Here is a 25347-nt window from a genome sequence, read left to right on the forward strand (position 1 = left end):
CTCTCACGGAAGTTCTTCAGCCAAGTGTTTACAGGAGTGCCACAAGAAACAGCGATATCTTGCAAGGTATTGCACTGCACTTGTAGACAGTAGAAGTTGGACAAGCAGGATGGTGCTTTCCTGCTGCAAAGCATTAAGAGTAAGGCTGGGGATCCATGCGTGGAAAAAGTGGATCCTATTCCAGAGGTTTGTTCTTTTATTTTTTTAAGATTAGCTAGTGCAGTTCTTACAGAAGCCAGAGTTAAGCGAGAAGCCTGGGACGAATGGAATAACAGTTCTTGAGGCAGTGCGCTGATGGCGAGTCTAAAACATGACAGAAGTCGTTTGAAGAGCTGTGATAGGAAGATTAAGCTTGCTCCCACCTTGTTAAACGAGGATGTCACCTTTCGGAGAGATCGTTTTATGGTAGAGCTCAGACATGGTAGGAGAGTAAACTCTGATGGATGACCAAGATGAGTGGAAATGGTTTATGACCACTAACATATTCTGAACCTTGGGAAGCAAAAATTATGTTTAGCTCTTCTACATTGTCTATTTCATTTCTAAAGTCTCATCTAATGGTCAGTGAATTTCTGCCTTGTGAAGAGGCTAGTAAAGACGTTGTAAGCCATTTGAAAGTAGGCTGATTCAGGAATCTTTTGAGGTAGTGGTTCTACTGCAGCGGGCTGAGAAAGCTGCAGGGATAAGAGAGACCAGTGCCAGTGAAACAACCATGGGAGATGCTTGGTCAAGACGGAGAGTATTGATGGCGTTTCCAGAGTCTGAGGTGTTGGCGACAGCATGGAAAGGTACAGAGATTTGCTCAACTTCGTCCCTTTTGGAGATGTATGCTTCAATGCAGAGTGGCTCAACATCAACCTGCTCTAGACAGTGGGCATTTGGCAGCCCAACCAATCCTCTATGTCTCAGATCCCAGCCTAGACAAGGAGCATCAGTACATATAGCAATAAGATCTCTCTAGATCTCTCTAGCAAAGAGTCGTGCCGTCATTGTAGGGCATTGATTTTTGTTCCAAAGGGCTTCAGTAAGATCCACTAACATTCCTTGCCCACAAATTTTCTTTAAAGAAAGGTTTGTGGAAAGGTTTTGTCACTTTGAAAGCTTTCTTTGTTTGTAAGAAAACGATTGTTAATTGAGCATTACAGCCTTGAAAAACTTAGCTTTTTTACATTTAAAATTGGATTTCTTAAAACTGAAAGGTGGGATATATATTTTATAACAAGCATTTACAATGCAATGGTCTCGGCATTGTTAAAGTTAGAGCTATTGGCATTGCTCATTAAAACATTTAAAGAAACGGCATTGTTATTTACAATGTCAATAGCTTAATCACTCTCAAATGTGAGACCTATTGCATTTGCACCCACACACAGAGCCACACACACAAAGCCACCCACACACACAGAGCCACTCACATAGAGCAACCCACACACAAATAGAGCCACCCACAGAGCCACTTACACACACACAACACCATACTGTCCCACTGAGAAAAACTCACACTGCCTTCAACTACAACACAATTGCTGCCGGCTATAAACACCTGGATGAGGCTCAATTTAAAGGACGCAATAGACAAGAGCAATATGCGGCCTACAAAAAAAAGTAACATTATCCTGGAAAAAGCAAACACTCATAGGGGAATGCAAAATTTAGCAAACCATGTGAAATGCAAGCAGGAACAACACTGTTACCTTAACGCTTTTACACTCACTATTCAGAAATCAGTGAGTGCTTTTGCCTGAAAGGGGCCTTGAATGGTACCATTTCAATGTCCATTGCTGATATCCTTACAAAACGTTAGCAGTATGGTAAAAAGACCACATCCCTGGACCCAGAGCCGCAGTACACATTTTGTTTTCCAATCCACACTTTGCAGTACCTCCAGGATTGGTGCACTAGTTGCAAGCCCCGGGAAAACAAAGACAAGAAGAAAAAAAATAGCGCTTCACTGGCAAACTCTGTAAAAGTGGCGCTAATGTGTTTGGGTGTGAATAAAATCAATCTGGCCAGTTTGCTACCACTGTCTTACTTTATTTAGTTATTTTTCATATTTTTAACCTTTTATTCCAGATGCTGCACCTTAGAATTAAAATACGACATTTACAGCAAAAATGATTTTCTTTTTTAGATCCATTTCACAGGGGAGCAAATAAAAGAAAGTAGAGGAAAGAGAGTGAGAACACCATCTTGAAGTCAAGGTTTTCAGTAAGAGAAGAACTGCTAGACAGAAAGAGAGGGAAGAATGAAAGAGTGGGGGGCCAGCAGAAGTGGACACTGTATTTTTCTTCTCTAATAGTCAATATTCCTATTTCAATTGTGGGAAAAGAGGTGCACATGCCCCCAGTAATAGTACTCATGTCTGCATGTTGCTGTCATAACCAATATGTTAGACAGAGGTGTACAGCGTGCTCCCTGTTAGAGTAGCGCCAGTGCACGAGCGCTCCTTGCACACTAAACACCAAGATATAACTCACGACGGACTACATGCATGCAATGTTATTTTATGATGAACGGCTGCAGCCAGTGAAAACGTATCACACGCATCGTGGTGCTCATGCGCAGAGCCCGTGTTTGCAGGCAACATATGATGGAAGCGAAGGACAGGTGTTTAAGTCCCAGTCTCGACCTCCCCACCCCCTCCAGGCTTGAGGTCGCGGGACACTCGATTACTGAGATGGGTTCGCCTATCAACCTTATCTCTCTAGGGTACGACCCCTTGCCTGTAGCCGCGATCCTCGCGACTATGCTTGGAGTCCCCCGCCTGTGCATTCTTAAAGGGGCGATGCCCGACGCGCCGGTGGGCCCCACTGTAGTGCGCGGAATTTAATAGCAGATGATGAAGCTGAATCACAGCGAAATCTCGTAATTTGAAATGGGGAAACACAAGACTAGTATTTGCACATGCTCTCCTGCTAGCCCCGTCAAATATCTATGGCCGGAAAAGTGTTAAAGACAAATGTTGTTGAGCACCGCGTTTTCAGAAGAAGAGGTGATATACAAGCTTGGCGGCCTGTCCCGGAATCTCGCAGCAAAGTCAGGCATCCACCGCTGTAGACCTTAGCAGGAAGGAGCCTCGGTAGCTTATGTTTTGAGTTAGGGTGATGTTCATGACGCCATGAACACCACCGCCTTTCTCCGAGGTCAAGCAGAAATGCCTCGGAGAAACGCAGTGGCATTTTCGGATTGGGGGGCGTGTTTTTCTTTCTCTCCTCTTCCCATTGGCTGGAATGTTTACATTCCAGAGGAGAGAAAGAAAGTAAAAAACACGCCCCCGAATCCGAAAAAGACGGGGCTTAAATGGACAGACGCCCCTCTCCTCAAATGGCTGGCCTCCGTTTAGGAAGCCAGCCAATGGAGAAGAGCAGCGGGTTCAAGCCCCGTACTAAAAAACGTTAAATCTCGCGAGCGAGACTGCGCAAGCCCAGCCTTCGCTAGCCGAGACCTAAAAAGTGCTCAGGGGATCCCGCAATTATGCCTGCCAATTCTATGTTTATCACTTTAAGAGGTAGGTCGGTTGACCTCTAAAGGCTAGCTCTAGCTTGTACTAGCGACATCAGCCCAGGACATGAAGGAATTTTCCTCCACGTTTCAATCAGCTGATCTTTCTATGCTGTGAAACAAAGGTCTGGCAACAAGTTATACATAAAACAAAGGTTAACACTAATAATTACAGTTTTAAATGTCTTTTATAAAAATGCTAAATATTAAGACACAAACTGCAGAGCACAGACTCACCTGAGTGGTGGCTGTAATGGATAACACAAATGTGGGAACGGTGGAGCAGCTCAGATTCAACAAGCGGCCCTGTTGGAGGAAGCAGACAAGGTTCATGTTAACATATAAAACATCCTCATTTCATAGGGCAAAGTGCCGAGGCAAAGCAGTGAGTATTCTGCTTTGGGTTGTACGCCACAATGCAGAGGTCAATTATATCAATCTTCACAAATATTTTGTCCACACATCAACTACAACCAGGCTGTCAATGTAAGTACATGTAGGAAATCATATATTTACTATTCTGTACTCCATATTTGCTTACCTTGATTATATTGTGGTAGTTGATATTGTGGATTCTATATTGTTGTTGATCGCTACGACCGCCACAATATTGTGAACTTCCACCTTCAATAACCTTAGATTTTATTGTTCAAGCGAATATAGTTCTAATACAGCTAACATGTTGATTACTTAATTAACATTACCTGACTGTCTTCAACGTAACTGAAAAAACCCAAAAAGTGAGATAGGAGTTTTAATTTAAAATGTCTTTATTGAACCAACATGATTAATAAATTGAGGACAATGAGTTGTTGTATGCCGTCTCATTTCTGATAAAACGGGGCCAAACTTAATCAGGTCTGGAAAGAGTTGGGTAAGAACTTGCTCCATTGCCAGGGATACACAGAATCAACTGTTTGTTATCTGGGGAATGAAATACGAATGAAGCCACCAAATACTAAGCAGTCAGAGGTCACAAAACCACTGCAGTGTAATCAGTCAAAAATGAGAGACCCTACCACTTTTCTGAGAGAAATGTGTAATGGCTAAATCGTGGAACTTACTCCAATTCTATGTAAATAAGGATGCTAAGCTTATCCGGTGTCGATCTTACTGAAGCTATTTGGAACAAAAATCAATGCTATACAATAAAAAGTGCAAATCTATCAAAAATGCAGTATCAAGCAAACTCACATAAATGCTCAGACAGAATATCACCAAGAACCAAAAAATACCCCACACAGAAGTTTAGCAAGACTCTGCTTCAACCTTTGCGGCCTGATTGGTTTGCTTCCCCATACACCCCACTCAGAAATGTAAAGCATTTAGGTACTGTACAAAGCCCTCAAACAGAATACCCGTTACCTGTAAAACAAGTAGTGAAAAACATTTGGTAGCTGGTGAAGCAGCACAATCTACATGCACTTTTCAAAGAAGGAAACCATAGCACTTCGTCGTTTGTCTAAAATATGTCATAAGGTTCAAAAAGTAAGGACTTGTGTTAAACAAAAACATTTATTAGAGATCGAGGATTTTGTGATCTTCAGTACATTCACATTTTTATCCTTCGACACTGGATAAATACTGACACGTGTTTTGTCACGCATAGACATTTTCAAGGCTTGATTAAGGTAAAAAAAATTCTGTGTGCGAAGACCAAACAGGAATAATGGGCAATGTAGTAATGCTCTTAGGAACGGCACCTCTGCAGGATGTGACATATAATACAGAAGAGACAAATCGAGTCCGTTGAAGTAGAGTAAAGTTCACACAGAAGGTCGCGTCCTGTAGGGAGAGCCTCACTCCTTGCTCAAGTATAGATCAGGTCACTGAATAAACATGAGTGGACGTTGCTTTAAATGTCTAATATTAATTATGGCCGAAAGGTCAAAAACACGACTTCCAGTATAGTCCTTTAGAATTGGAGCACTCCGTGTTCCAGAGATTGGTATAAACTATGGTTCTGTGAAATCTTTGAAAGGTATCCAAAGGTCCTGACGTAACACCGTGGTAGGAAGATGTGCCATCATAGGCAAGTATAGGTCAAGCAAAATTTATAGAGAAATGGAGACCATAATACGCTCCATCAGACGAAGCAAGGGGTAAAAAAGTCACTGCGTGACAAAACAAATGTCGGGTGTTCTCCAGTTTCGAAGGATGAAAATGTGAGCGTACTGAAGATCACAATATCCTCGAAATCTCTAATAAAAGCCCTTACTGTTTGGACCTTATGATATATTTAGACTAATGACTGAGTGCTATGGTTTCCTTCTTTGAAATTTGTACACATTGGATCTTTTGGTCGAACATAAGCTCACACCTTTGGAAGTAAGGTGTGGGATACCAAAATAAACACCATCCCAAATATCTAGGACATAATTGCACTCTACCCACATTAATAATATGTTTTAACGAGGTGTGATTGTTAAACCACTACTACTTCTAGTTGTTATCTAATCTGCATGCACTGACCGAAAAGCCTAGATCACAAATAAATATGCTACCTAAAGAGGATCATATAAAGTCCTGTGAAGTACAAACTGTGGCATTCAAATGTTAGCAGTCTGGCTATGATTTGTTTTGTACAGTTGATTTTTTTGTGGCCTATCTAAAGAACAGTGTTATCTATAAAGGATCTTGCATATTACTTCTTTCCATTGGGAATGCCTCTCACAGGTACTTGCTTGTGTAAAAATATCTTCCCATTATTTAGGATCTTAGGTGATATTAAAGTCTTTCTCCCAGTGTGTCAGGTAAGGGTATTTGATAACTCCATGCTGCGATATGGGTTCTCTATATCTAAGAGACTAAGCACTGTGAGAGAAGACCATTTGAAGGATGTGCTCGGAGGGAGTGTGGTAGCTCATTGCCCATTTCATGTTTCTAGATGTCAAGCCAACAATCTCTGCTGCAAGTATAGGAAACGTTCTATTTTGGAAATTCCGTATTGTTTTCAATAGCCTTGAAGCATTTAATCTCCCTTTTACTGAAAATATCTTGTAGGCTGAAACACCTTTGCTTCTTCCAAATCTGGGTGTGGGTGTTCCTATCTTAATTGCATGTGGGGTGAGGTGGCCCTATGGAGGATATTCAATTGGATACATTTAAATTGGGCATTGCATGAGACCAGCCCGGTGGGCGTAACTGAAGATTTTTGCCATTCTTTATTAAGTAAACAGCACCATACTACCGTATACCACACTCACCCATGGCCTCTAATAGGGCTTTGTATAGCCATGTAATCATGTGGCACCCTGATCCAATTTTGTATATAGTATGCGCTAGGCCACCCGCCGATAAAGCAGTAATGCTCTATGTATTCTACCATAGAATAAGCATTGTCCGCCAAGGAGGTTCCATTGTTCCACCAATGAGGGGAAGGGCATTTGTGTGCTTTCAGAGAAGAGGTTGCCTATTGTGTCGACACCAGCTGCTTACCACAGCCAGAGTTCGCAGTATGCCAGTGAAGGTGCGCCAGCGAAAATTCCCTGCAGTGGGAGCGATGGGGCATAGGGGACCACAGTTTGCAGTCATGCCAATACTCGTTTCCAGCCATTCAGGGCTGTGGAGGGCAATATAGGTAGAGGGTGGAGGCATTGTGAGCCTGGGAAAAACAACGCATGCACACTGCCCTCTGCAATTTGCTGTTGGATGAGAGATGTCTCTCCCACATATCTGTCTGCCAGCCAGCGTGCAACCCACTGCAATTTGTGCATCGAAGTAATTTCAAAAGGCAGGTGCCCACAGGTCTCCCTTGTCTCCTGGCAATTTCAATTTGCCACATGCCACTCCACGCCTGCCAGCAACCCATATCAATTGGCCCAGAAGTCTGTCCATCACCTTGAACAAGTTTCTCCTACAATATGAAGGGGAAGTTAGCAAAATAATACAGAAGCCTCTGGGGCATCACCATTTTTGACCATGTTACGTGTCTGGCCACCGCGGGAGGCAGTTTGGTCCAAAATGTTATCTGGGAGCACAGAGATCGGTGTAGCTTACTGTACAGCATGTCACGTTCTTTGTGATAGACATTAAAACCTAGGTATTTGAAGGTGTGTGGGTCCCATCTGAGCATTTTCCCTTCTAGTAGTAGTGAGTGAGGGGGTTTGGAATGGGACAGTGGAAAGACTCCAGATTTAGAATAATTGACTGGTAGGCCCAAAACTTCACAAAAGTGAGTAAAAAGTTATATTTTGATCAGACTAGAACGTACATCTTGAGTATAGAGCAGCAGATCATCTGCATACAGAGAGACTATATGTGGGGCCAGAGTATTGGGGACTGCTCCATGACCTGGTATAGCCGTCTTGTGTTCAAAGATGTGTTTTGGAAAGAGAAAACCCAATTCTGGTCAACGTGAACTAGTGTAAGTAACAGGGGGAAGTAGTCCATCTACCAGTAACTTACTTAATATCTTATAATCTGTGTTTAAGATTAAAAGCAAACTGTATGATGTAGTCATAGTAGGTTCTTTCCCCGGCTTCATAATGGAGGTGCCCAGTGCCTCAGGTGCTGGCAGAGAAGATTCCAGCTGCTCAGGCGGAGTTGTATAAAGTGAGCAGCTTAGGAGCCAATAGGGACTCGTATGCAGCACAGAAATCTGTGGGTAGCCCATCCGATCCCAGCACCTCGTGTGAGAAAGTGGCTCTGTATATACTGCTCCCTAATAGGTACAGGGTGTACAGAGTCCACAGTCCCCCAGAGGCTGATAGAGGTCAAAGTTAGGTATGACCTTACTCTCAAAAGTGGTAGCTTGGTCGAGCAGTAAGGCAGTACCAGAGGACAGTGTAAAGCATTTATTGTACACACTCAGTCAGCAAATGGTTTCACACACTCAATAACTGAACTCTAGGCCAATGGTTTATATATATATAAAATATATGCTTGTTTTATTTTTAGAACCACAAAGGGGATAAAAATATACTTTCTCAGAATGAGAGGTTGAATATAAACACTTTTGCCTTAAGCAATAAATGTATATAAACAGTCACAGTTGGTTGCAATAAACAATCCTATTTCCTAAACATAACAATGCATTGAGCTCAATGATAAATTCAGGTTATTTGTAATAAATTACTTTTCAGATTACTTTTGGAATTCCAGGTCTGGCTCCTAGATCCAGCCTTGGGTCAGTATTCAGAATCAAGTGATGAAAGTCGACTTAATAACTGTAATGATTTTTTTTTTTTTTTTTGAAACCGTTTATTACAAAATTCAAAAAATATACAAAGATGGGCCTACAACCTTCAGGCCGGCCGCTAGCAAACAGAAGGAGTATATGGTACAAACAATAGCGCGCATGCTGCGGCAAAGGGAAATGCACAGGAGTTAGCAGCGTTGATCGCCACACCATCCGGACCCCATATAACGGTTTCTTTTTGATATAATTAACAACAGGAAACAAATCCACAAGGCAACCCACAATCGGAAACAGCAACATGTGCTCCCCTAGAAGGGGGACCCTACCAATCCATAGGAGTATCAAGGGGGGGGGGAAAAGGTCAGGACAGGGACTAGGTGGACTCAGTGCCCGGTACCGGGGCGATAAACCGGCTAAGGGGACGGGGCCGGAGACGGATCGGGCAATAACGGCGGGGTACAGATTCCCCCGCGGTAGGCGTTCCAGGGGCCCCATACTTTCACCCATGTCCCAGGCTTACCTCTCGCAACATACAGCACCTTTTCCCGAAACATGCACCAGTCCATGTTGTCCTTCCAGGCCGAGACGGTCGGCGACCTCTGGGAACCCCACAGTTGGGCAATGTCGCGTTTGGCCACCATATATCCCAGAGTCACCCACCACGTCTGTGGCGCCGAGTAGTCGGTTGGTTCCCACACATTCAGAAGGCATCTCCTCGCTTCAGGCAGCAGCGACACACGCGTAACCACCCGCAGGACCTCATGCACACCACGCCAGAATCGCTCCACCTCCGGGCAGTCCCACAAAATATGAAGAAAGGTCCCCAAAGAACCACACCCACGCTTACACAGCCCGTCCACAGCATAGCCCATACGCAATAGCCTTGGCCCCGTGACGTAGACCCTATGGAGTATCTTGAGCTGGACGAAGCGAAGGCGGGCCGGTATGGCCACCTCTTTCGGGGAGGCCACCGCAGAGACGCAGTCCTCGTCGTCCAGCTCCAATCCATCGGCAACCCATGCCTCACGAAGGCTAGCTAGCAATCCCGTGCGGTCATTAATAAGTTTTTTATAGATTAGTGAAATCGTGCTTTCCGGTACATGTCCATCTAGCACTCTGTCCTCCAGAGGGGAATACTCCGGGATGGAGGCAACATCCGGGAAGACGGAGCATAGCGCATGACGGATCTGCAGATACCGAAAGTACTCCCTGTCCTGCAACTGGAATTCCGTCTGCAGCATCTCGAACGTTTTGAATCCCCCCCTAGTCCAGAGATCACCCACCCTGCTGATGCCTATCATGTCCCACCTCTCGAAGCCCTTCGAAGTCCACAGGGTGCCCAACTGCTCAGATGCGTATAGTGGCGACGCCCGGGTCAAACGATCTTTCCACCCCATCGCTACATTAGCCGCGTGCCACACTCGTACCATGACACGCGTGGGGCCCGACAGACGTGCGTCGAGCGAGCTGGAGTAAAGCGCTCGGTTATAATCACCACCCGGCAGTAACATCTTATCCATTTCAAAGGCCGGGTTTAAAGCGGGCCCGTACATGCCGTGATTAATCGCAGCCAGCTGGGAGGCCCAATAATACCGTTTGATATCCGGGAGGGCAATCCCCCCGTCATACCACGGGAGCGTCAGCTTCGCCAGGGCGATACGCGGTCTCCCCTCCCAGAACAGGCGGCGTTGCAAACTCTCCACTTCGCGGAAGTAGCGCGCCGGGACGACGTCCATTGTGTTCTGCAGAGCGTACAGGAAACGCGGCAGCGACATCATCTTAAACAATGCCGCCCGGCCGAGCGGCGAGAGCGGCAAGCGCCTCCAACGTGCGACATCCTCCTTCAGGCGCTGGAGGGGGGGAAGCAAGTTCTGACTATATCGGGCCTCCGCATCCAGGGTAATGAAGACACCCAGGTACCTAAATCCCCGCGGGGCGATCTGGATAGGACAGCCCCGCGGAAGGATAGGAGCCTCCCCGGAGAGAACATACACGCACGATTTAGCCCAGTTGATGACAAGGCCGGAGTTATGGCCAAATGAATGCAGTACATCGACCAGTACTATCAGTGAGTTACGTGGGGAAGCCAGGTACAGGAGAATGTCATCAGCGTATAGGGATACTCGGTCCTCATACCTCGGGGGTCCAGCGGAGACCACGGATAGAAGGATGCCACCGCAGCCACTCCGCCAGGGGCTCCAAGGCGAGCGCGAAAAGGAGCGGCGATAACGGGCAGCCCTGCCGCGTGCCTCTGCCCAGCTCGAACGGAGCCGATACTCTACCGTTCACGACCACCTGTGCCAGCGGGCCAGAGTACAACAATTTAACCCAACTGATAAACCCAGGGCCAAACCCAAATTTCGCAAGCGTCGCCCAAATATATGGCCATTCCAGTGTGTCAAACGCCATAGTGGCGTCCAAGGACGCCAAGATGGCCGGCTCCCGTATGTACGGGACACGTGCGAGCACCCCATGCAAACGCCGCAGGTTAAGCGCTGTGCTGCGATGGGGGATGAAGCCGGACTGATCCTGGTGAATCAAGTCACACACTACGCCGACCAGCCGATTGGCCAACACTTTGGCAAGAATTTTGGGCTCTGCATTCAATAACGAAATGGGCCGATAGGATGTAACTCGGTCCCGCGGCCTCCCCTCCTTGTGGATAACCACAATTGTAGCCAGACGCTGGTCTAGCGGGAGGGAACCCGTCGAGTGGGCCGCAAGGAACATAGCACGGAGATGTGGTGCCAGCGTATCCGGTCGCAGTTTATACAACTCGATGGGAAGACCATTAGGACCCATGGCCTTGCCGGAAGCGACCGAGCGTATGGCGAGGGCAATTTCTTCAGAAGTTGGAGCGGCGTCCAACGACACTCTGTCCTCCTCCGAAAGGGAAGGCAGCGCGATATCTCTGAGCAGGGCATGGGAATCCTCTTCAGAGCGGGAGGACACCGGGGAATACACCCCACGGAAATAGTCTGCAAAGCAAGAAACAATTTCTTCCGGTTCAGTGACACACACACCATTCTGTTTCTCAATCAAAGGGACAACTCGACTCGCTCTCTCCTTTTTGTCCAGCCACGCAATCAATTTACCAGCCTTATCACCCACATCATACAGTCTCCCCTGTTGCTCTCTACTGAGGCCCCTGGCCGCCTCCGTGACGAGGGTCTTATAGGCCGCTTGCTTGAGTCGGAGAACATGTAATTTATCATCCGTCACCCCATATTCTAGATCACCCTCCAACTCGGTTATCTCAGCTTCAACACGGGTCACCTCCTCCTGCTCGCGCCTCCGGGAGTGGGAAATAAGGGACAGGGCCTCTCCCCGGAGTACCGTTTTGAACGCCTCCCACATTGAGACCGCCGATGACACAGACCCCACGTTCTCGTCAAAGTAGCGCTTAAGGGATTTAACCAGCTCCGCGCGAATGGTGGGGTCACGCAGGTACCAGGGATTAATCGGGGCCACCCTACCCTCTCCCCTCGGAAGAATATCAAAGCGCAACAAGAGCGGGGAGTGGTCCGAGATACCCCGTGCCAAATGGCTCACCTCTCCCACCCTCCCCACATGAGCCACCGGAACCAGGACATAATCTAGCCGTGAGAGACTACCATGAGCCCCGGAATGGAAGGTGTACTGTAGCTGCGTGGGATGTTTCAAACGCCAACAATCCACCAGCCCCAAGGTATCCAAGAGGCCAGGCAACCACGCCTGGGCCCGGGGGAGATCCCTAGGGGGGTGACGGTCCACCGTTCCGGAAACCACAGCATTAAAATCCCCCCCCACCACTAGAATCCCCTCCGGAAGGCCAAGGAGGAGGCGCCCCAGGTCCGCAAAGGTGGTCGTCTGCAGCCCCGGCGGGACATATACTGACACAAAAACGACCACTCTGCCCTCCATTCTGCCCACCAAAACCGTGTAACGTCCCCTGTCGTCATGGAGCACCTCATCAATCTCCAACGGGAGCGAGTTCTTAACCATAATGCCCACACCCCTTGAACCAGACGTGAAGCCCGAATGGGCCACAAGGCGGTAGCCCCGTCGATTCATAGCACGAAAGGAGTTGCCAATGAGGTGTGTCTCCTGCAGGAAAACTATATCGGGCGAAATTCGCTTCAAGAACTGCAGGACCACACCTCGTTTTATCCTGTCCCCCAGTCCATTAACATTCCAGGACAACAAACTCAGTCCCCTACCCCCCATCATAAACAGAAGCCATCACTCGTCCCCCAGAGAGCACTTTAGAGATAACACAATGATACATTTGCCTTGTGGTGTAAACGAACAACACCCCACCCCAACCCACCCGCCCCAACAAAACTCCCCCCTCCCTGCACCCCTGCATGAGCCCGGACAGCCCCCCCCAACTTGCAGTGTGCCTGTCGCCCCTATATAATGAAACTAGCTAGACCCCCTAGAGGAGGAAAGAGTACCCCTTCCAGACCCCACCCAACCTCCACGGGAGAGGAAAGAACAAAGACAGAAGCTTGGTCGAAAGTGGCATCATAGTCGTCCAGAGTGAGGACCAATATCAACCCCTCAGTCCCGATCCAGTGGGCCGTCTCCTCCCGCCGCCCCCCCCGCCATCTCGATCACGATCCCCAGACAGAGTATCCAGCCAGTCCCCGGCCGCTTCGGGACGATCAAAAAAGTGCGTGCGACCATCCACCTCCACTCGCAGCTTGGCCGGGAAGAGCATGGCATATTTTAGGTTCATGTCCCGAAGCCGGCGCTTGACGCCCAGGAAGCTCAGTCTCTGCTTTTGGACCGCTTGGGTAAAATCAGGGTAAAAGTTCACCTCCATATTTTCCAGCTTAATCGGCCCTTGCAGTCTGGAGGCTTGCAAGATCGCGTCCCTGTCCCGAAAGTTAAAAATCCGGGCAATGAGAGGTCGCGGAGGGGCTCCGACCTTCGGCCTTCCCCCGGGAACTCTGTGGGCCCTCTCCACAGCAAAAAATTTACTCAGTCCCCGAGGCTGGAGATGTGTAGCGATCAGGTCTTCCACAAATAGATCCGCCGCCGCTTCCTTCCGTCCCTCGGGTACCCCGATGATGCGGATGTTGTTCCTCCGGGCCCGACTCTCGGAATCCTCAAGGCGCCGATCCATAAGTGCACTCGCCTGACGAAGTCGGCGCACCTCCGTTTTTAGGGCCGCCACCTCAGTCGTGAGGCCCGATGCGGTTTGGGCCAAAGAATCAACCCGGTCGTTGGTCTTGGAGAGATCAGCCCTCACCAGGCCAACATCCACGAGGACCGCGTCGATCTTATGTGCCAGGGTATCGAACCGCTGGCCCACCGAGGCCTTCATCTCGACAATGGCGCCCATGACGTCTTGCAGAGTCAGATCCGTGGGCAAGGCCGGGGCATCAGAAGGGCCCTCAGAGGACTTGTGTGGTCCGCCAGGAGATCCCCTCTGGAGGGTATAGCGGTCCATGATGTTGGCCTGATGTACGGCGCCACGCGGGGTCGACTTGGTCTTTGATCGATCTCCATCTTGTTTCGTGGCCATCGCCACAGTTCTCACACTCGCACCAGCGACGCCGTAGAGGGCAGGCAATCGGGGCCACGAGCTCCGGGGGGGACCACCCCAGATCGGCGGGGTGGGTCACAGCCGGCAGGCAGGCAGGGTCCCCCAGCGAGGCCACACCAACACAAAGAGCTCCGCGATCTCACTCGCAGAGAAGGCGAGGGGGTGCGAAAGTGAAAGCGAAAGTGCGGGGTACGCGACTCGCCAGGCCCAGCCCGCCGTTGTTGTTCACTTTGCCACCAGGTCACCCCCCAGCGCAAATCCGGGGTCCGGCGAGGAGAAGGCCGCAAACTTCAATCGGTGCTCACTCCGGCACCCGAGGTCCGATTTGAGAACGGGAAACTGGTACCACCTCAGCTCAGGCTCACCAACACAGTCCCCTCAACCGAGGCAGGATGAATACAGGATAAATGTAGGAGGTTGCGGAGGTCCTCGGGAGCCTCGCACCTACGCGGCCATCTTGGTTGCGCGCTAGGCTCCTCCCCCCCACTGTAATGATTTTTAAATAATATTTAGCTATTTCAAAAGTTAGCACTTAGAAAATATTTCAAAGAAAACATTCAATGGATCTCTATGGCAAGAAATTCAAATTGCAGGTAGAGTACTTTATCGTTACTTTAGTAATCCAGGACTGGGTACCTAGCCCCAGGACTGGGATCCTTATCAAAAACAGGTAAGTAATTTTGTTTGCAGAAATGGTACGATTTTACAAGAATATTTCAAATTTGCAAAAATAGACACTTAGAAGAAATTTCACAGTAAAGCAGACAATGGTTTCCTATGGGAGAAAAATGAGTTAGAGGTAAGTATAGTTGTGGACACTTTTCAGAGTCAGGGCTGGGCAGCAAGATCCAGCACTGGGAGCTCACCTAGGAGCAGGTGAGTAAATTCGTTTTTGTCACTTGGCTGATTTTTGGTGAATTTTTGCAGTTTTGAAAAGTTCACACTTAGAAGATTTTTGAAGAAAAAGCCAGTCAATGTTACCCTATGAGGAAAATGAATATGCTACTTACCAGTATGCATCTGTTCTTGGCATGTAGGGCTGCTGACATTCATATCTGTGCATAGATCGCCGCCTAGTGTTGGGTCCGGATGTTTGCACGTTGTTGTCCTGGAAGAGTCTTCGAAGTATCCTTGGATAGGTGACTCCTCCCCTGGACTACAGTGCGCATGGGCATCCTCTCCATCCTCAGATTGTTTTTCGCCATTGTGGCAGTGATGGAGTAGATACAGAAAGTGATGACCATGCTTGCAGTAATTCTGAGAGCTGCAGCTGCGACAGGCGCCGGGGAGGAGGGAGGGCGATATGAATGTCAGCAGCCCTACATGCCAAGAACAGATGCATACTGGTAAGTAGCATATTCAGTTCGAGGCATGTGGGCTGCTGAATTCATATCTGTGCATAGAATACATAGCAGTGCCCTCTATTAGCGGCGGCTACCCGTGCCAGCTGCAGCGGTCTGAAAAAGTGTTTTGAGAACAGCCTGTCCTACAGCTGCCTGCTGTTTTGACTGCACATCTACGCAATAGTGTTTTGTAAATGTGTGTGTAGTGGACCATGTGGCTGCTCTGCATATATCATGCAGGGGAATATTTCCTAGGAAGGCCATGGAAGCCCCCAACTTACGTGTTGAGTGGGCTCGTGGTGGAATAGTTAATGTGCGTTTTGCCTTTTGATAACAGATTTGAATACACTTAACTATCCATCTGGCTATCCCTGCTTTGGAGATGGCGTTACCTTTGTGGTGTGGGGCAAAGGCAACAAACAGTTGTTTTGTCTTCCTGAATGGTTTAGTCCTGTCGATGTAGTACATGAGGGCCCTCCGTACATCTAGTGTATGTAGTGCCCTTTCTGCAACAGTTTGTGGGTTTTGGAAGAAAACGGGCAGTTCAATAGTCTGGTTCATGTGGAACTGCGATATTACCTTGGGCATGAACTTGGGGTTGGTACGTAGTACGACCCTGTTAGCGTGAACCTGAATAAATGGCTCTTGAACGGTTAGTGCCTGGAGTTCACTAACTCTTCTGAGGGAAGTGATCGCTACTAGGAAGGCCACTTTCCAGGTAAGGAATTGAATCTCGCATGAGTGTAGAGGTTCAAAGGGTGGACCCATCAGGCGTGTGAGGACCAAGTTGAGGTTCCACGTTGGAGCCGGTGGGTGACTAGGTGGAATGACTCGTTTGAGCCCTTCCAAGAATGCTTTGATGGCAGGCACTCTGAATAGAGAGAGGTGCTGCCTGGTTTGCAGATAGGCTGATATTGCGGTCAAATGGACACGTATAGAGGTGTACGCCAGATTGCATCGATATAGGTGTAAGAGATAACAGATGATGTTTTGGATGGATGCGTCCAGCGGGTTGATGTCATTATTACCGCAATAAATGACGAACCTTTTCCATTTGGCTGCATAGCAAGCTCTGGTAGTGGGTCTCCTGGCCTCCTTGATGATGTCCATACAGTCAGGTGGCAGGTTGAGATAGCCAAACTCTAGGACTTCAGGAGCCAGATCGCCAGATTCAGCTGTTGCGGATCTGGGTGCTGAACCTCTCCATGGTTCTGCGTCAAATGCGCGGGTTTGATCCGCAGCCTTTGATGCGGCACCACGGAAAGTTCGAGGAAGGTGGTGTACCACGGCTGGCGTGCCCACGTGGGAGCAACTAGGACGAGTGTCAGGGAGTGTTGTCGGAGTTTGCGGGCCACAAGCGGTATCAATGGCGCTGGGGGAAAAGCGTACGCAAATCTGCCGGACCAGTTCATCCATATCGCATTGCCCTGCGACTGCGGATGTGGGAATCTGGCGGCGAAGCTTGGGCATTTTGCGTTTTCGCTTGTCGCGAATAGGTCTATCTCGGGATGACCCCACTGCTGAAAGTACGGTTGGAGTACTGATGGGTGTAACTCCCACTCGTGCATTTGGTGGCTGTGTCTGCTGAGCAGATCCGCCATCTGGTTGTCCTTGCCAGGGAGGTGTTCCGCCATGAGGAACATGTTCCTCTGAATGGCCCACTTCCACATGCTCTGAGCCAGATGAGACAACTGTGGAGAGTGTGTGCCTCCCTGTTTCTGTATGTAGTACATTGCGGTCATGTTGTCCGTCCGGATCAACACGACCTTGTTGCATAGATGTACTTTGAATGCCTTCATGGCTAGGAAGATTGCCATCAATTCCAGAAGGTTGATGTGCAACTTCTTTTGTTGTGTTGTCCATAGTCCTTGCACTGTGTAGTGGAGTACATGAGCTCCCCATCCCTGGAGAGACGCGTCCGCTGTCAGTACTATTTGTGGGACAGGCTCTTGGAACGGTCGGCCCTTGCAAAGGTTTTGTGGATTCCACCAATGCAGAGAGTTGTATGCCCGACCGCTCACCAACACTAGGTCCTTTAACTGTCCTTGAGCCTGATTCCACTGACGTGCTAGGTACTCCTGAAGTGGGCGCATATGTAATCTCGCGTGCGGGACTATGAAGATGCAGGAGGCCATCATGCCTATCAACTGCATGAACACTCGCGCTGGAAGTGAGTGATTGGGTTTGAATTTGGAGATCAGCAGTTGTATGCTGTCGATCCTCTCTAAATTTGGCTGAGCTGTGGCCGCCAGAGTGTCTATAGTCGCACCTAGGTACTGTTGTACGTGTGCGGGCTGGAGATGGGACTTTGGATAATTCAGTGAGAATCCCAGACTGTGAAGAAGGTGAATGGTGCGGGATATGTGGCTTGCACATTGCTGGGCTGACTTCGCTTGAACGAGCCAGTCGTCTAGGTAGGGGTAGACGTGTATATGCTGCCTCCGTAGATGTGCTGCCACCGTAGCTAGGCACTTCGTGAAAACCCTGGGCGCTGTTGTCACGCCGAAGGGAAGGACTTTGAACTGATAGTGCTGCCCCTGAACAGTGAACCTGAGGTATTTTTTGTGTGAGGGGTGGATGGGTATGTGAAAGTACGCATCCTTGAGGTCCAGTGTGGCTAGGAAGTCTCCCTGCTTGAGAAGCGGAAGGACTTGTTGTAGAGTGAGCATATGAAAGTGCTCTGAAAGAATGTACTGGTTCAGGGGTCTCAGGTCCAATATAGGTCTGAGCGACCCGTCCTTTTTTGGAATTAAGAAGTAGAGGGAGTACACTCCCGCACCCTGCTCGTGGATGGGTACGACCTCTATAGCGCCTTTTAGAAGCATACTTTGCACTTCTTGCTGTAAGAGCGTTAAGTGCTCTGAGGACATAGGACGGCTTCTTGGTGGTATTGTGGGTGGAGTGGAGGTTAGCTCCAGACAGTAACCGTATTTTATAATATCTTTGACCCACCTGTCCGTGGTGATGGAATTCCATGTGGACAGGAACCTTTGTAGCCTTCCCCCGACAGGTGTTATGTGGTCGGGAGGAAGGGAGAGGGCGTCACTGCTTGTTCTTGGGGGAGGACCTGGTGTTGCCGTAGCCGCGTCCTCTGCCTTTTGTGCTGGAGCCACGATATCCACCTCGGGTGTTTTTATCATAGGTGGTCTGTGTATTGCCTTTGTTATATGTTTGTTGTGACCCCTGTCCTCTACCTGCTCCCTTGTTTCCGGGGCGACGAAAGGAGCCGCTCCGAAAGGACTGAGTTTGTAGTGCGCCCATGGACTTTGCAGTGTCCGTATCCTTTTTTATCTTTTCGAGGGTGGTGTCAACCTCTGGCCCAAATAAATAGTCGGGGTTGACGGGCTGGTTCAGTATATTGTTTTGTACCTCAGGCTTGAATCCTGAGATCCGTAGCCAGGCATGTCGTCGCAACATGACGCTTGTGTTTATGGCTCTGGCAGCCGTGTCTGCAACATCTAGTGCGCATTTGATGGAAGCGTTCGTTAGTAGCTGTCCTTCTCTGATGAGCATTTCTGCGCCTTCCTTGAACTGGTCAGGGAGATGTTGGAATATTTGCTCAAGTGTGTCATAGTGCGCTCTATCATAGCGAGCAAGGAGCGCCTGAGTGTTGGCTATGCGCCATATGTTGGCAGCTTGGGCGGCAACTCGCTTGCCAGAGGTTTCTAACACCTTGGACTCTTTGTCCGGGGGAGGAGCGTCACCTGTTGTTTGCGAGTGTGCCCTCTTGCGTGCATTCGCTACGACGATGGAGTCGAGTGGTAATTGTCCTCTGATGTAAGTAGGATCCCCAGGTGCTGATCTGTATTTTTTATCAATCCTGGGGTTTATCACTCGTGCCCTGGTGGGTTCTTTGAAAATGTCCTTGGCTGGTTTGAGGACCCCCTTCAACATTGGCAGAGTCTTTACATGTCTTTCTGAGGATGCAAAGGTGTCCATTAGAAAGTCATCTTCGATGGTATCAGAGTGAAGCTGCACCCCATGGTTATTGGCAGCACGTTCGATAAGAGCATTGAACGCCGCAGTATCCTCCGTAGGAGATGTCTTTGCCCCATAGAGTTGTGGATCCTGTGCATCGAGAGGTGCACTGGGGTCTGCAGGGTCGCCCCAAGTTTGATCAGGGTCCTGCTGGTCATCAGGGTCCGTGTCTACATGGTAGGGGACTTGGTCAGCCATGTAGTCCTCCAATGCGTCTGTATCGGAGCGTGTGGGGGAGAACCGGTGTGGATCCTGGTAGGATGAATGGAAGGGTTCATAAAGGAGAGGTTCCGATTCTGCAGGCAACTTCCTTTTTAGTGGGATCCTGAAAGGGTCCAATGGCGGCTCCGAAGTTATCCTTCGGTCCTTGAGAATCATTCTGCCAGTGCCGGCGTCGATGATACGTGCCGGAGACGTCTCAGCAGGTGTGACTGTAGGTTGGGTGACCCGTGTCCTGAGTTGGAACATTTTTGGGATTGTTGACGGAGGCAAGCCGAAGGTAATGTTGGTCGGCACCGAAGAGGCTGCGGGAGCTCCGACCGAACCGGAGCCCGACGTGTCCTGGAGGACAGGTGTGGTTTTGCCGCCTTGCGTCACACCAGGTCGTACTTGGGGCGCCTTCGAGGCTTTGGCACCGGCCAGGCTCGTAGAGGCGGCCGTAGATTTTTTCGGTGCCGGCGGGTCATCGAGTCGGGGTGAAGAGATCACCGTCGAAGTCTTCGATACCTGAGGCTTAGGTGTCGTCGAGGGAGCGATGTGAGACACAGCAGGCGGTACGGCCCTTGGTGTCGTCGGTGCCGGTAGCCGAGCAGGTTTGTCGGTGCCGATGGCTTTTTTACGTTTGTCGACTCCAACGTCGCCCGCCTCAAGTTCGGCACCGAAGTCCCTCTTGGTGCGGTCGGTGCCGACGCGGTGCGCTGGCGTCGAAGGCCTCGATCCGACCAGCGCTACTTTCAGTTTCGGTTTCGGTGGAACCTGAGCAGCTTTCGGTTTCGGTTTTGTGATAGGGAAACCAGCCTGTTTATGTAGTAACGGCTGCCGCTGAACGTCCGAGGCCGGGCCCGAGGGCGGGGCCGAAGAACTGCGGGATGGGTCTCGGGTAAGGCCCGAAGGCGATCCCTCGACCGGAGCCATAGGCTGTGGCACTGGTGTTTGAACGGTTTGAACAGGTAGGCCTTGTTCATCATTGGAGCTACTTTCTTCGGCCCCGAAGGCCTCCTCGTCGTCTCCTACCTCGGTGTCGTCTTCACCTCTGTGGAAGAGTGACTCGCCTTCCTCGTCCGATCCGGGTTCATGTTCGGAAACGGGACTGGAGGGCAAGACTTCCAATTCCTCGACGTCTTCGGCCTCGCCGAAGATGTCTGTCGGGGCCGGTGCCGCGTGCTGCGCCTCGAGTCTCGCCGCTCGTCGATTCCGCAGAGTCTTCTTCGAGCGGAACCGGGCACAGGCCATGCATGTTGATTCGTCGTGGTCCGGCGAAAGGCATTTGTTGCACACCGGATGGACGTCGATGTGTGGGTACTTCGCATTGCATACCGGACACCTTTTGAATGGCGTCCTGGATTCCATCGTCGAAGTAGTCGATGGACAGGTAAATGCGAAAGCAGTCGGTGCTGAAAGTTAGTAAACTAACAAATTCTATCGAAACCCGATCGATAAACAGTACCGACGCGAACTAAAGGCCTTTTGGCCTCGAAAAAATATTTTCCTAACTTGAGCTAAGATAGCACATCCGAACCCAATGGCGGAAAAAAACAATCTGAGGATGGAGAGGATGCCCATGCGCACTGTAGTCCAGGGGAGGAGTCACCTATCCAAGGATACTTCGAAGACTCTTCCAGGACAACAACGTGCAAACATCCGGACCCAACACTAGGCGGCGATCTATGCACAGATATGAATTCAGCAGCCCACATGCCTCGAACTGAAGTTAGCGGTTTAAGGGTAAGTACTCGACTGGCAGAGTTGAAATTCCGGGCATAGACTCAGGGGTCCCCCAGTGTCAGGTAGGTACAGTTGGTTCACCCTCAGCGGTTTCAGGACGGCCGGGTGCAGAGATAGTTAGGCCCAATGTTATCCTATGAGGGATAGGGGGGCCTTGGTTGGTGGCTGCTGTCTGGCAAGCCACGCGGCTGTGGGAGCTGGGCTCCTGGTCACTTACTCAGGGCAAGTGGGGAAGTAAGTTAGTGTAGAGAGTGCACTGCCAGGGCCACTCGGGCGGCTGGGTGCAGGGTGCTTTTGAGCCGTCGGGCGCTCAATGGAAATCAATGGGAATATTCCGGTTTGGAAAAAGGCTGCAGGCTCGGGGACGAGGATGTTCCAGGTGCCAACACCACTTCGAGAGGTAAGTTGGGTAGTTGTAGGTTAGGTGGGTACCCCGGGATTGGGCACAGGGGGCCGTAGGCCGCCGGGTGCAGGGGTGCCTTTTGATGTCGGAAATCTTACCCTCTTTTCGATCGCGGCTGGGGTGGCACTTGGTTCTGAGGCTGCAGGCTTCTTCCGGAATGTCGAGGGGGGCCCTTGGGTGCCGGACTCGGGGTCACAGTCGCCGTGGGGTCGTCCTCAGGGTCTTTGTCCACTCCGGCACTGGCCAGGCTTGGCTGGTGCAGAGTGTGTTGGGTCCGCGGTTCCAGGCTGCTGCCAGGGGTTAAAAATAGGTTTCTTGAGTAGAGCCTCTACTCATGGGAGACCCAGGGGCTTAGAGCCAAAAGGTAGCCAGGTCCTCCGGGGTTGGTGAGGTTGCTGGCCACGAGAGATGCCGCACTGGTGCAGGTTCGAGAGTCGACAGGCCGGTAGGGCTGGGGCCAAAGCAGTTGGTGTCTCCTTCTCTTTTTAGCAGCTGCAGGGCAGGTCCTTGTTCATCTTGCTCTTCTTGTAGTTTTCTATCTGGAATCTGGTGAAGGAAGGTTCAGGGTGCCCCTTAATACTAGATTTAGGGGCGTTACAGGTAGGTGAAGGCCAGGGACCAATGGGTCCTTGTCCTGGGGTGGGTACACCCCCTATCCTGCCTCTCTCCTGTGGGAGGGGGGCAGTAGCCTAATCCTGATAGGGTAGGGCCCCCCATCTTCAAGATGGCGAGAGCCCGGAGATGTGCTTCACCTCGCCTCCCCCACCTGAGGGGTGGGGTGGGCAGGCTGGCACATCCCCTGTCCTTGTATGGGGTTTCCGGCCAAGCTTCCCGCCAGAGTGGGGGGTTGTAGTGGCCTGGGGAAACTCCAAGAGGCGGCATGCCTTTGAAGCTTCCCTTTGCTCATCCTGGGGGAGGAGATTTATCACCTCACCCAGGATGTGCATTGTTGCAGGCCCGGGAGAGCAGGGGCTCTCCCACCCAGGGATCCAGCAACGTGTCTGCTGTGTGGCAGCCTGGGCAGCCTCAGAGCAGACGTGGATTGTAGGTTAGTTGTAAGGGGGCATCTCTAAGATGCCCTCTGGGGTGCTTGGTACATTAAATCTCACACTGGCATCAGTGTGGGTTTAATGTGCTGAGAAGTTTGATACCAAACTTCCCAGTCTTTAGTGTTGCCATTATGGTGCTGTGGAGCTCGTGTTTGACGAGCTCTCAGCACCATATACTCTTAAATGGCAGCACTGCACTTACAGTGCCCGGGAATGGACCTGGGTACTGTAGGGGCACAGGGCTCCTGCCCCTGTGCCCACACCATGGGAATAAGGCACCCAGCCAGAGGGGTGACTGACATATGCCTTGGCAGTGTGGGTGTTGGGCATGGCACACAGAGATGTGTGCCATGTCGACTCTTCATTTTGTCCTGCACCCAGACACTCAGCCTGCAAAGGAAGTGTGTGAATGTGTGTGTGTAAGGGTACAGGGCCCCTAAGGGTGGCACAAGGAGTGCTGCAGCCCTTAGGGGCCTTCCCTGGTCACAAGGCCCCGGGTACCTAGGGTACCATTTACTAGGGGCTGCCATGTGGCCAGGGTTTGCCAATTTGGAGTTTGTGTGTTTTAAGGGAGGAACATAGGCCCTGGGCACCTGATTGGCAGGAGTCCAGGGTACACTCAGTCAAAGTACATTCAGCAATTTAGCAAAAAGTGGGGGCATACCATGCAAGAAAGATGGCACTTTCTCACACCTCGGTTTTGGCAAACAGATGTATTGTTTGTGTTATCTCTTGCTCTGTTAAAGGATTTCAGAGGTAATTTCTCTGTTCTAGGGGTATACGAGGCGGGCCACTGAGGAACACGGACACTCTCAACGGGTCGGCCTGTGCAGTTGGACCGTAGAATTGTGCGCAATGATTCATAAAAGTATTGAGGTCCACCTGGGTCCGGAATAGTAGGCTGCTTTTATATTCAATGGATCTGATGGGAGGTTCTGACTGGTGTGGCTCAATAAGTCTAGCTAGCAGCCTACCCTCCCTGTCTTACTCTGCGTGTTTTAGTTCAGCGCATTTTGTGCAGTCAAGGATGCAAATACGATCTAGGAAATCTGTGCATTTTCGACACGGTGGACAGTTTGTCTCCCCTAGTGAGTTCCACAGCATATGCTATTTCCAGCATACGCCTTCTAGAGGTCCACCTCTAGCGTCTGTCTAACTCCAATTGCGAATGGATGCAAGCCCCTAAGAACAACTTTATACACCTCCTCTTCCATAAGGTCTGAGGAGGTGGGACCCACAATTTTCTGGAAATCTATTTTCTGTTGAATTCCATTCCAGAACACTGGATATTCCAGCCATGTTGGCTGCAGCCTCCAGGTAGGAACTGGGGATGGTACAGTACCCCAGTGCAGACCCAACTCTAAGGGGCAACAGTCGGATAATGTTTTCCTTAGTAGTTGGTCAGATAGACAGCCTTCTGGAGGGACAGTGAGCATAGTATACAATCACCGTTGCTCCTATTGCGCCAGGAGTCGAGCAAGGACCAGTGCTTCAGCCAATTTGTAAACGCTTTTGCATTGCGTTTTGTGTGTGTTCTGAATAATAGAGGGTGTGCGCAGTCTAGCATCATGTCCAAAGCACAATTGCAATCTCCTCCTAGTATACAAAGGATATCTGCCCAGCCTGCTAACACCCTTGTCAGGTCATCTAGGAAACAGGGCTGGTCTATGTTTGACAATTATAAGCTTCCCACTATTAATGGTTGACAGCCTAAAGCTGTCCAGTAGTAGGATGTGCCATCCCCATCATCTATATTAATACTTGACAAGGGGAAACCCGTGAGGTAGGAAGGACCCAGGGTACTTGCTAGTTTGAAAAACAGGAGGTCCTTCAAAAACAATACAATATGCGATAAATATAGACCAGAATCGGCTCTATATAATTTGTACAATGCCCAGCCGGACATTGAGGTTTTAATGATCAATAAAAGTAATTTTTAGACATACGTTAGAATGTAGAGTGGGACACAGTCCTGTGTCCTTACACACTAAACAAAAGGTACAGACAGTCAAACATATAGAACATGGGGTCGACGACGTTTCGATCTATTCAACCAATACATAGATCATCATCAGGACTAGAGAGAATAAAAGCCTGAAAGTACAATTCCCGAATCGGAGACGAATAACTCCTAGAATTAATTAACACGGATCCAAATGAGGAAGTAGTTGTGGGGATCAACCGGCCCGGACAATTCCATGCGATGGCACAGCTGAAAACTAAGGACGGGAGCAATTACGAGAGATCACAACAATAAGGGGATAAGGGCGGAATGAAGGATAGGGAAGGGGGACTCACCACTTGTACGCCGTGGCGTGTGGGCGGAGTTAAGGGATTAATCAGCTACCCACGATCGTGCAGTTCCCCTTATTGCTGGCGGACCTTGGACTGTCAAGCCGCTACGCTGGGTAGCTGATTAATCCCTTAACTCCCCCCACACGCCACGGCGTACAAGT

At 49.8% G+C, this 25347-nt stretch overlaps 1 protein-coding gene across 4 annotated transcripts in view; it reads right to left on the reverse strand.

The window, feature by feature from the left end:
* AHCYL2 (adenosylhomocysteinase like 2) overlaps window positions 1-25347 on the reverse strand; it is a 469222-nt gene that overhangs the window by 70910 nt on the left and 372965 nt on the right. For all 4 annotated transcript variants that reach the window (XM_085653637.1, XM_085653638.1, XM_085653639.1 and 1 more), the window contains exon 14: window positions 3739-3807. In XM_085653637.1, coding sequence (XP_085509763.1) covers window positions 3739-3807 — 69 coding nt within the window. The remainder of the gene's footprint in view (window positions 1-3738; window positions 3808-25347) is intronic.

The sequence above is a fragment of the Triturus cristatus genome, chromosome 4_1 (assembly GCF_964204655.1).
Source record: "Triturus cristatus chromosome 4_1, aTriCri1.1, whole genome shotgun sequence".
In the NCBI taxonomy this organism is placed as follows: domain Eukaryota; kingdom Metazoa; phylum Chordata; class Amphibia; order Caudata; family Salamandridae; genus Triturus; species Triturus cristatus.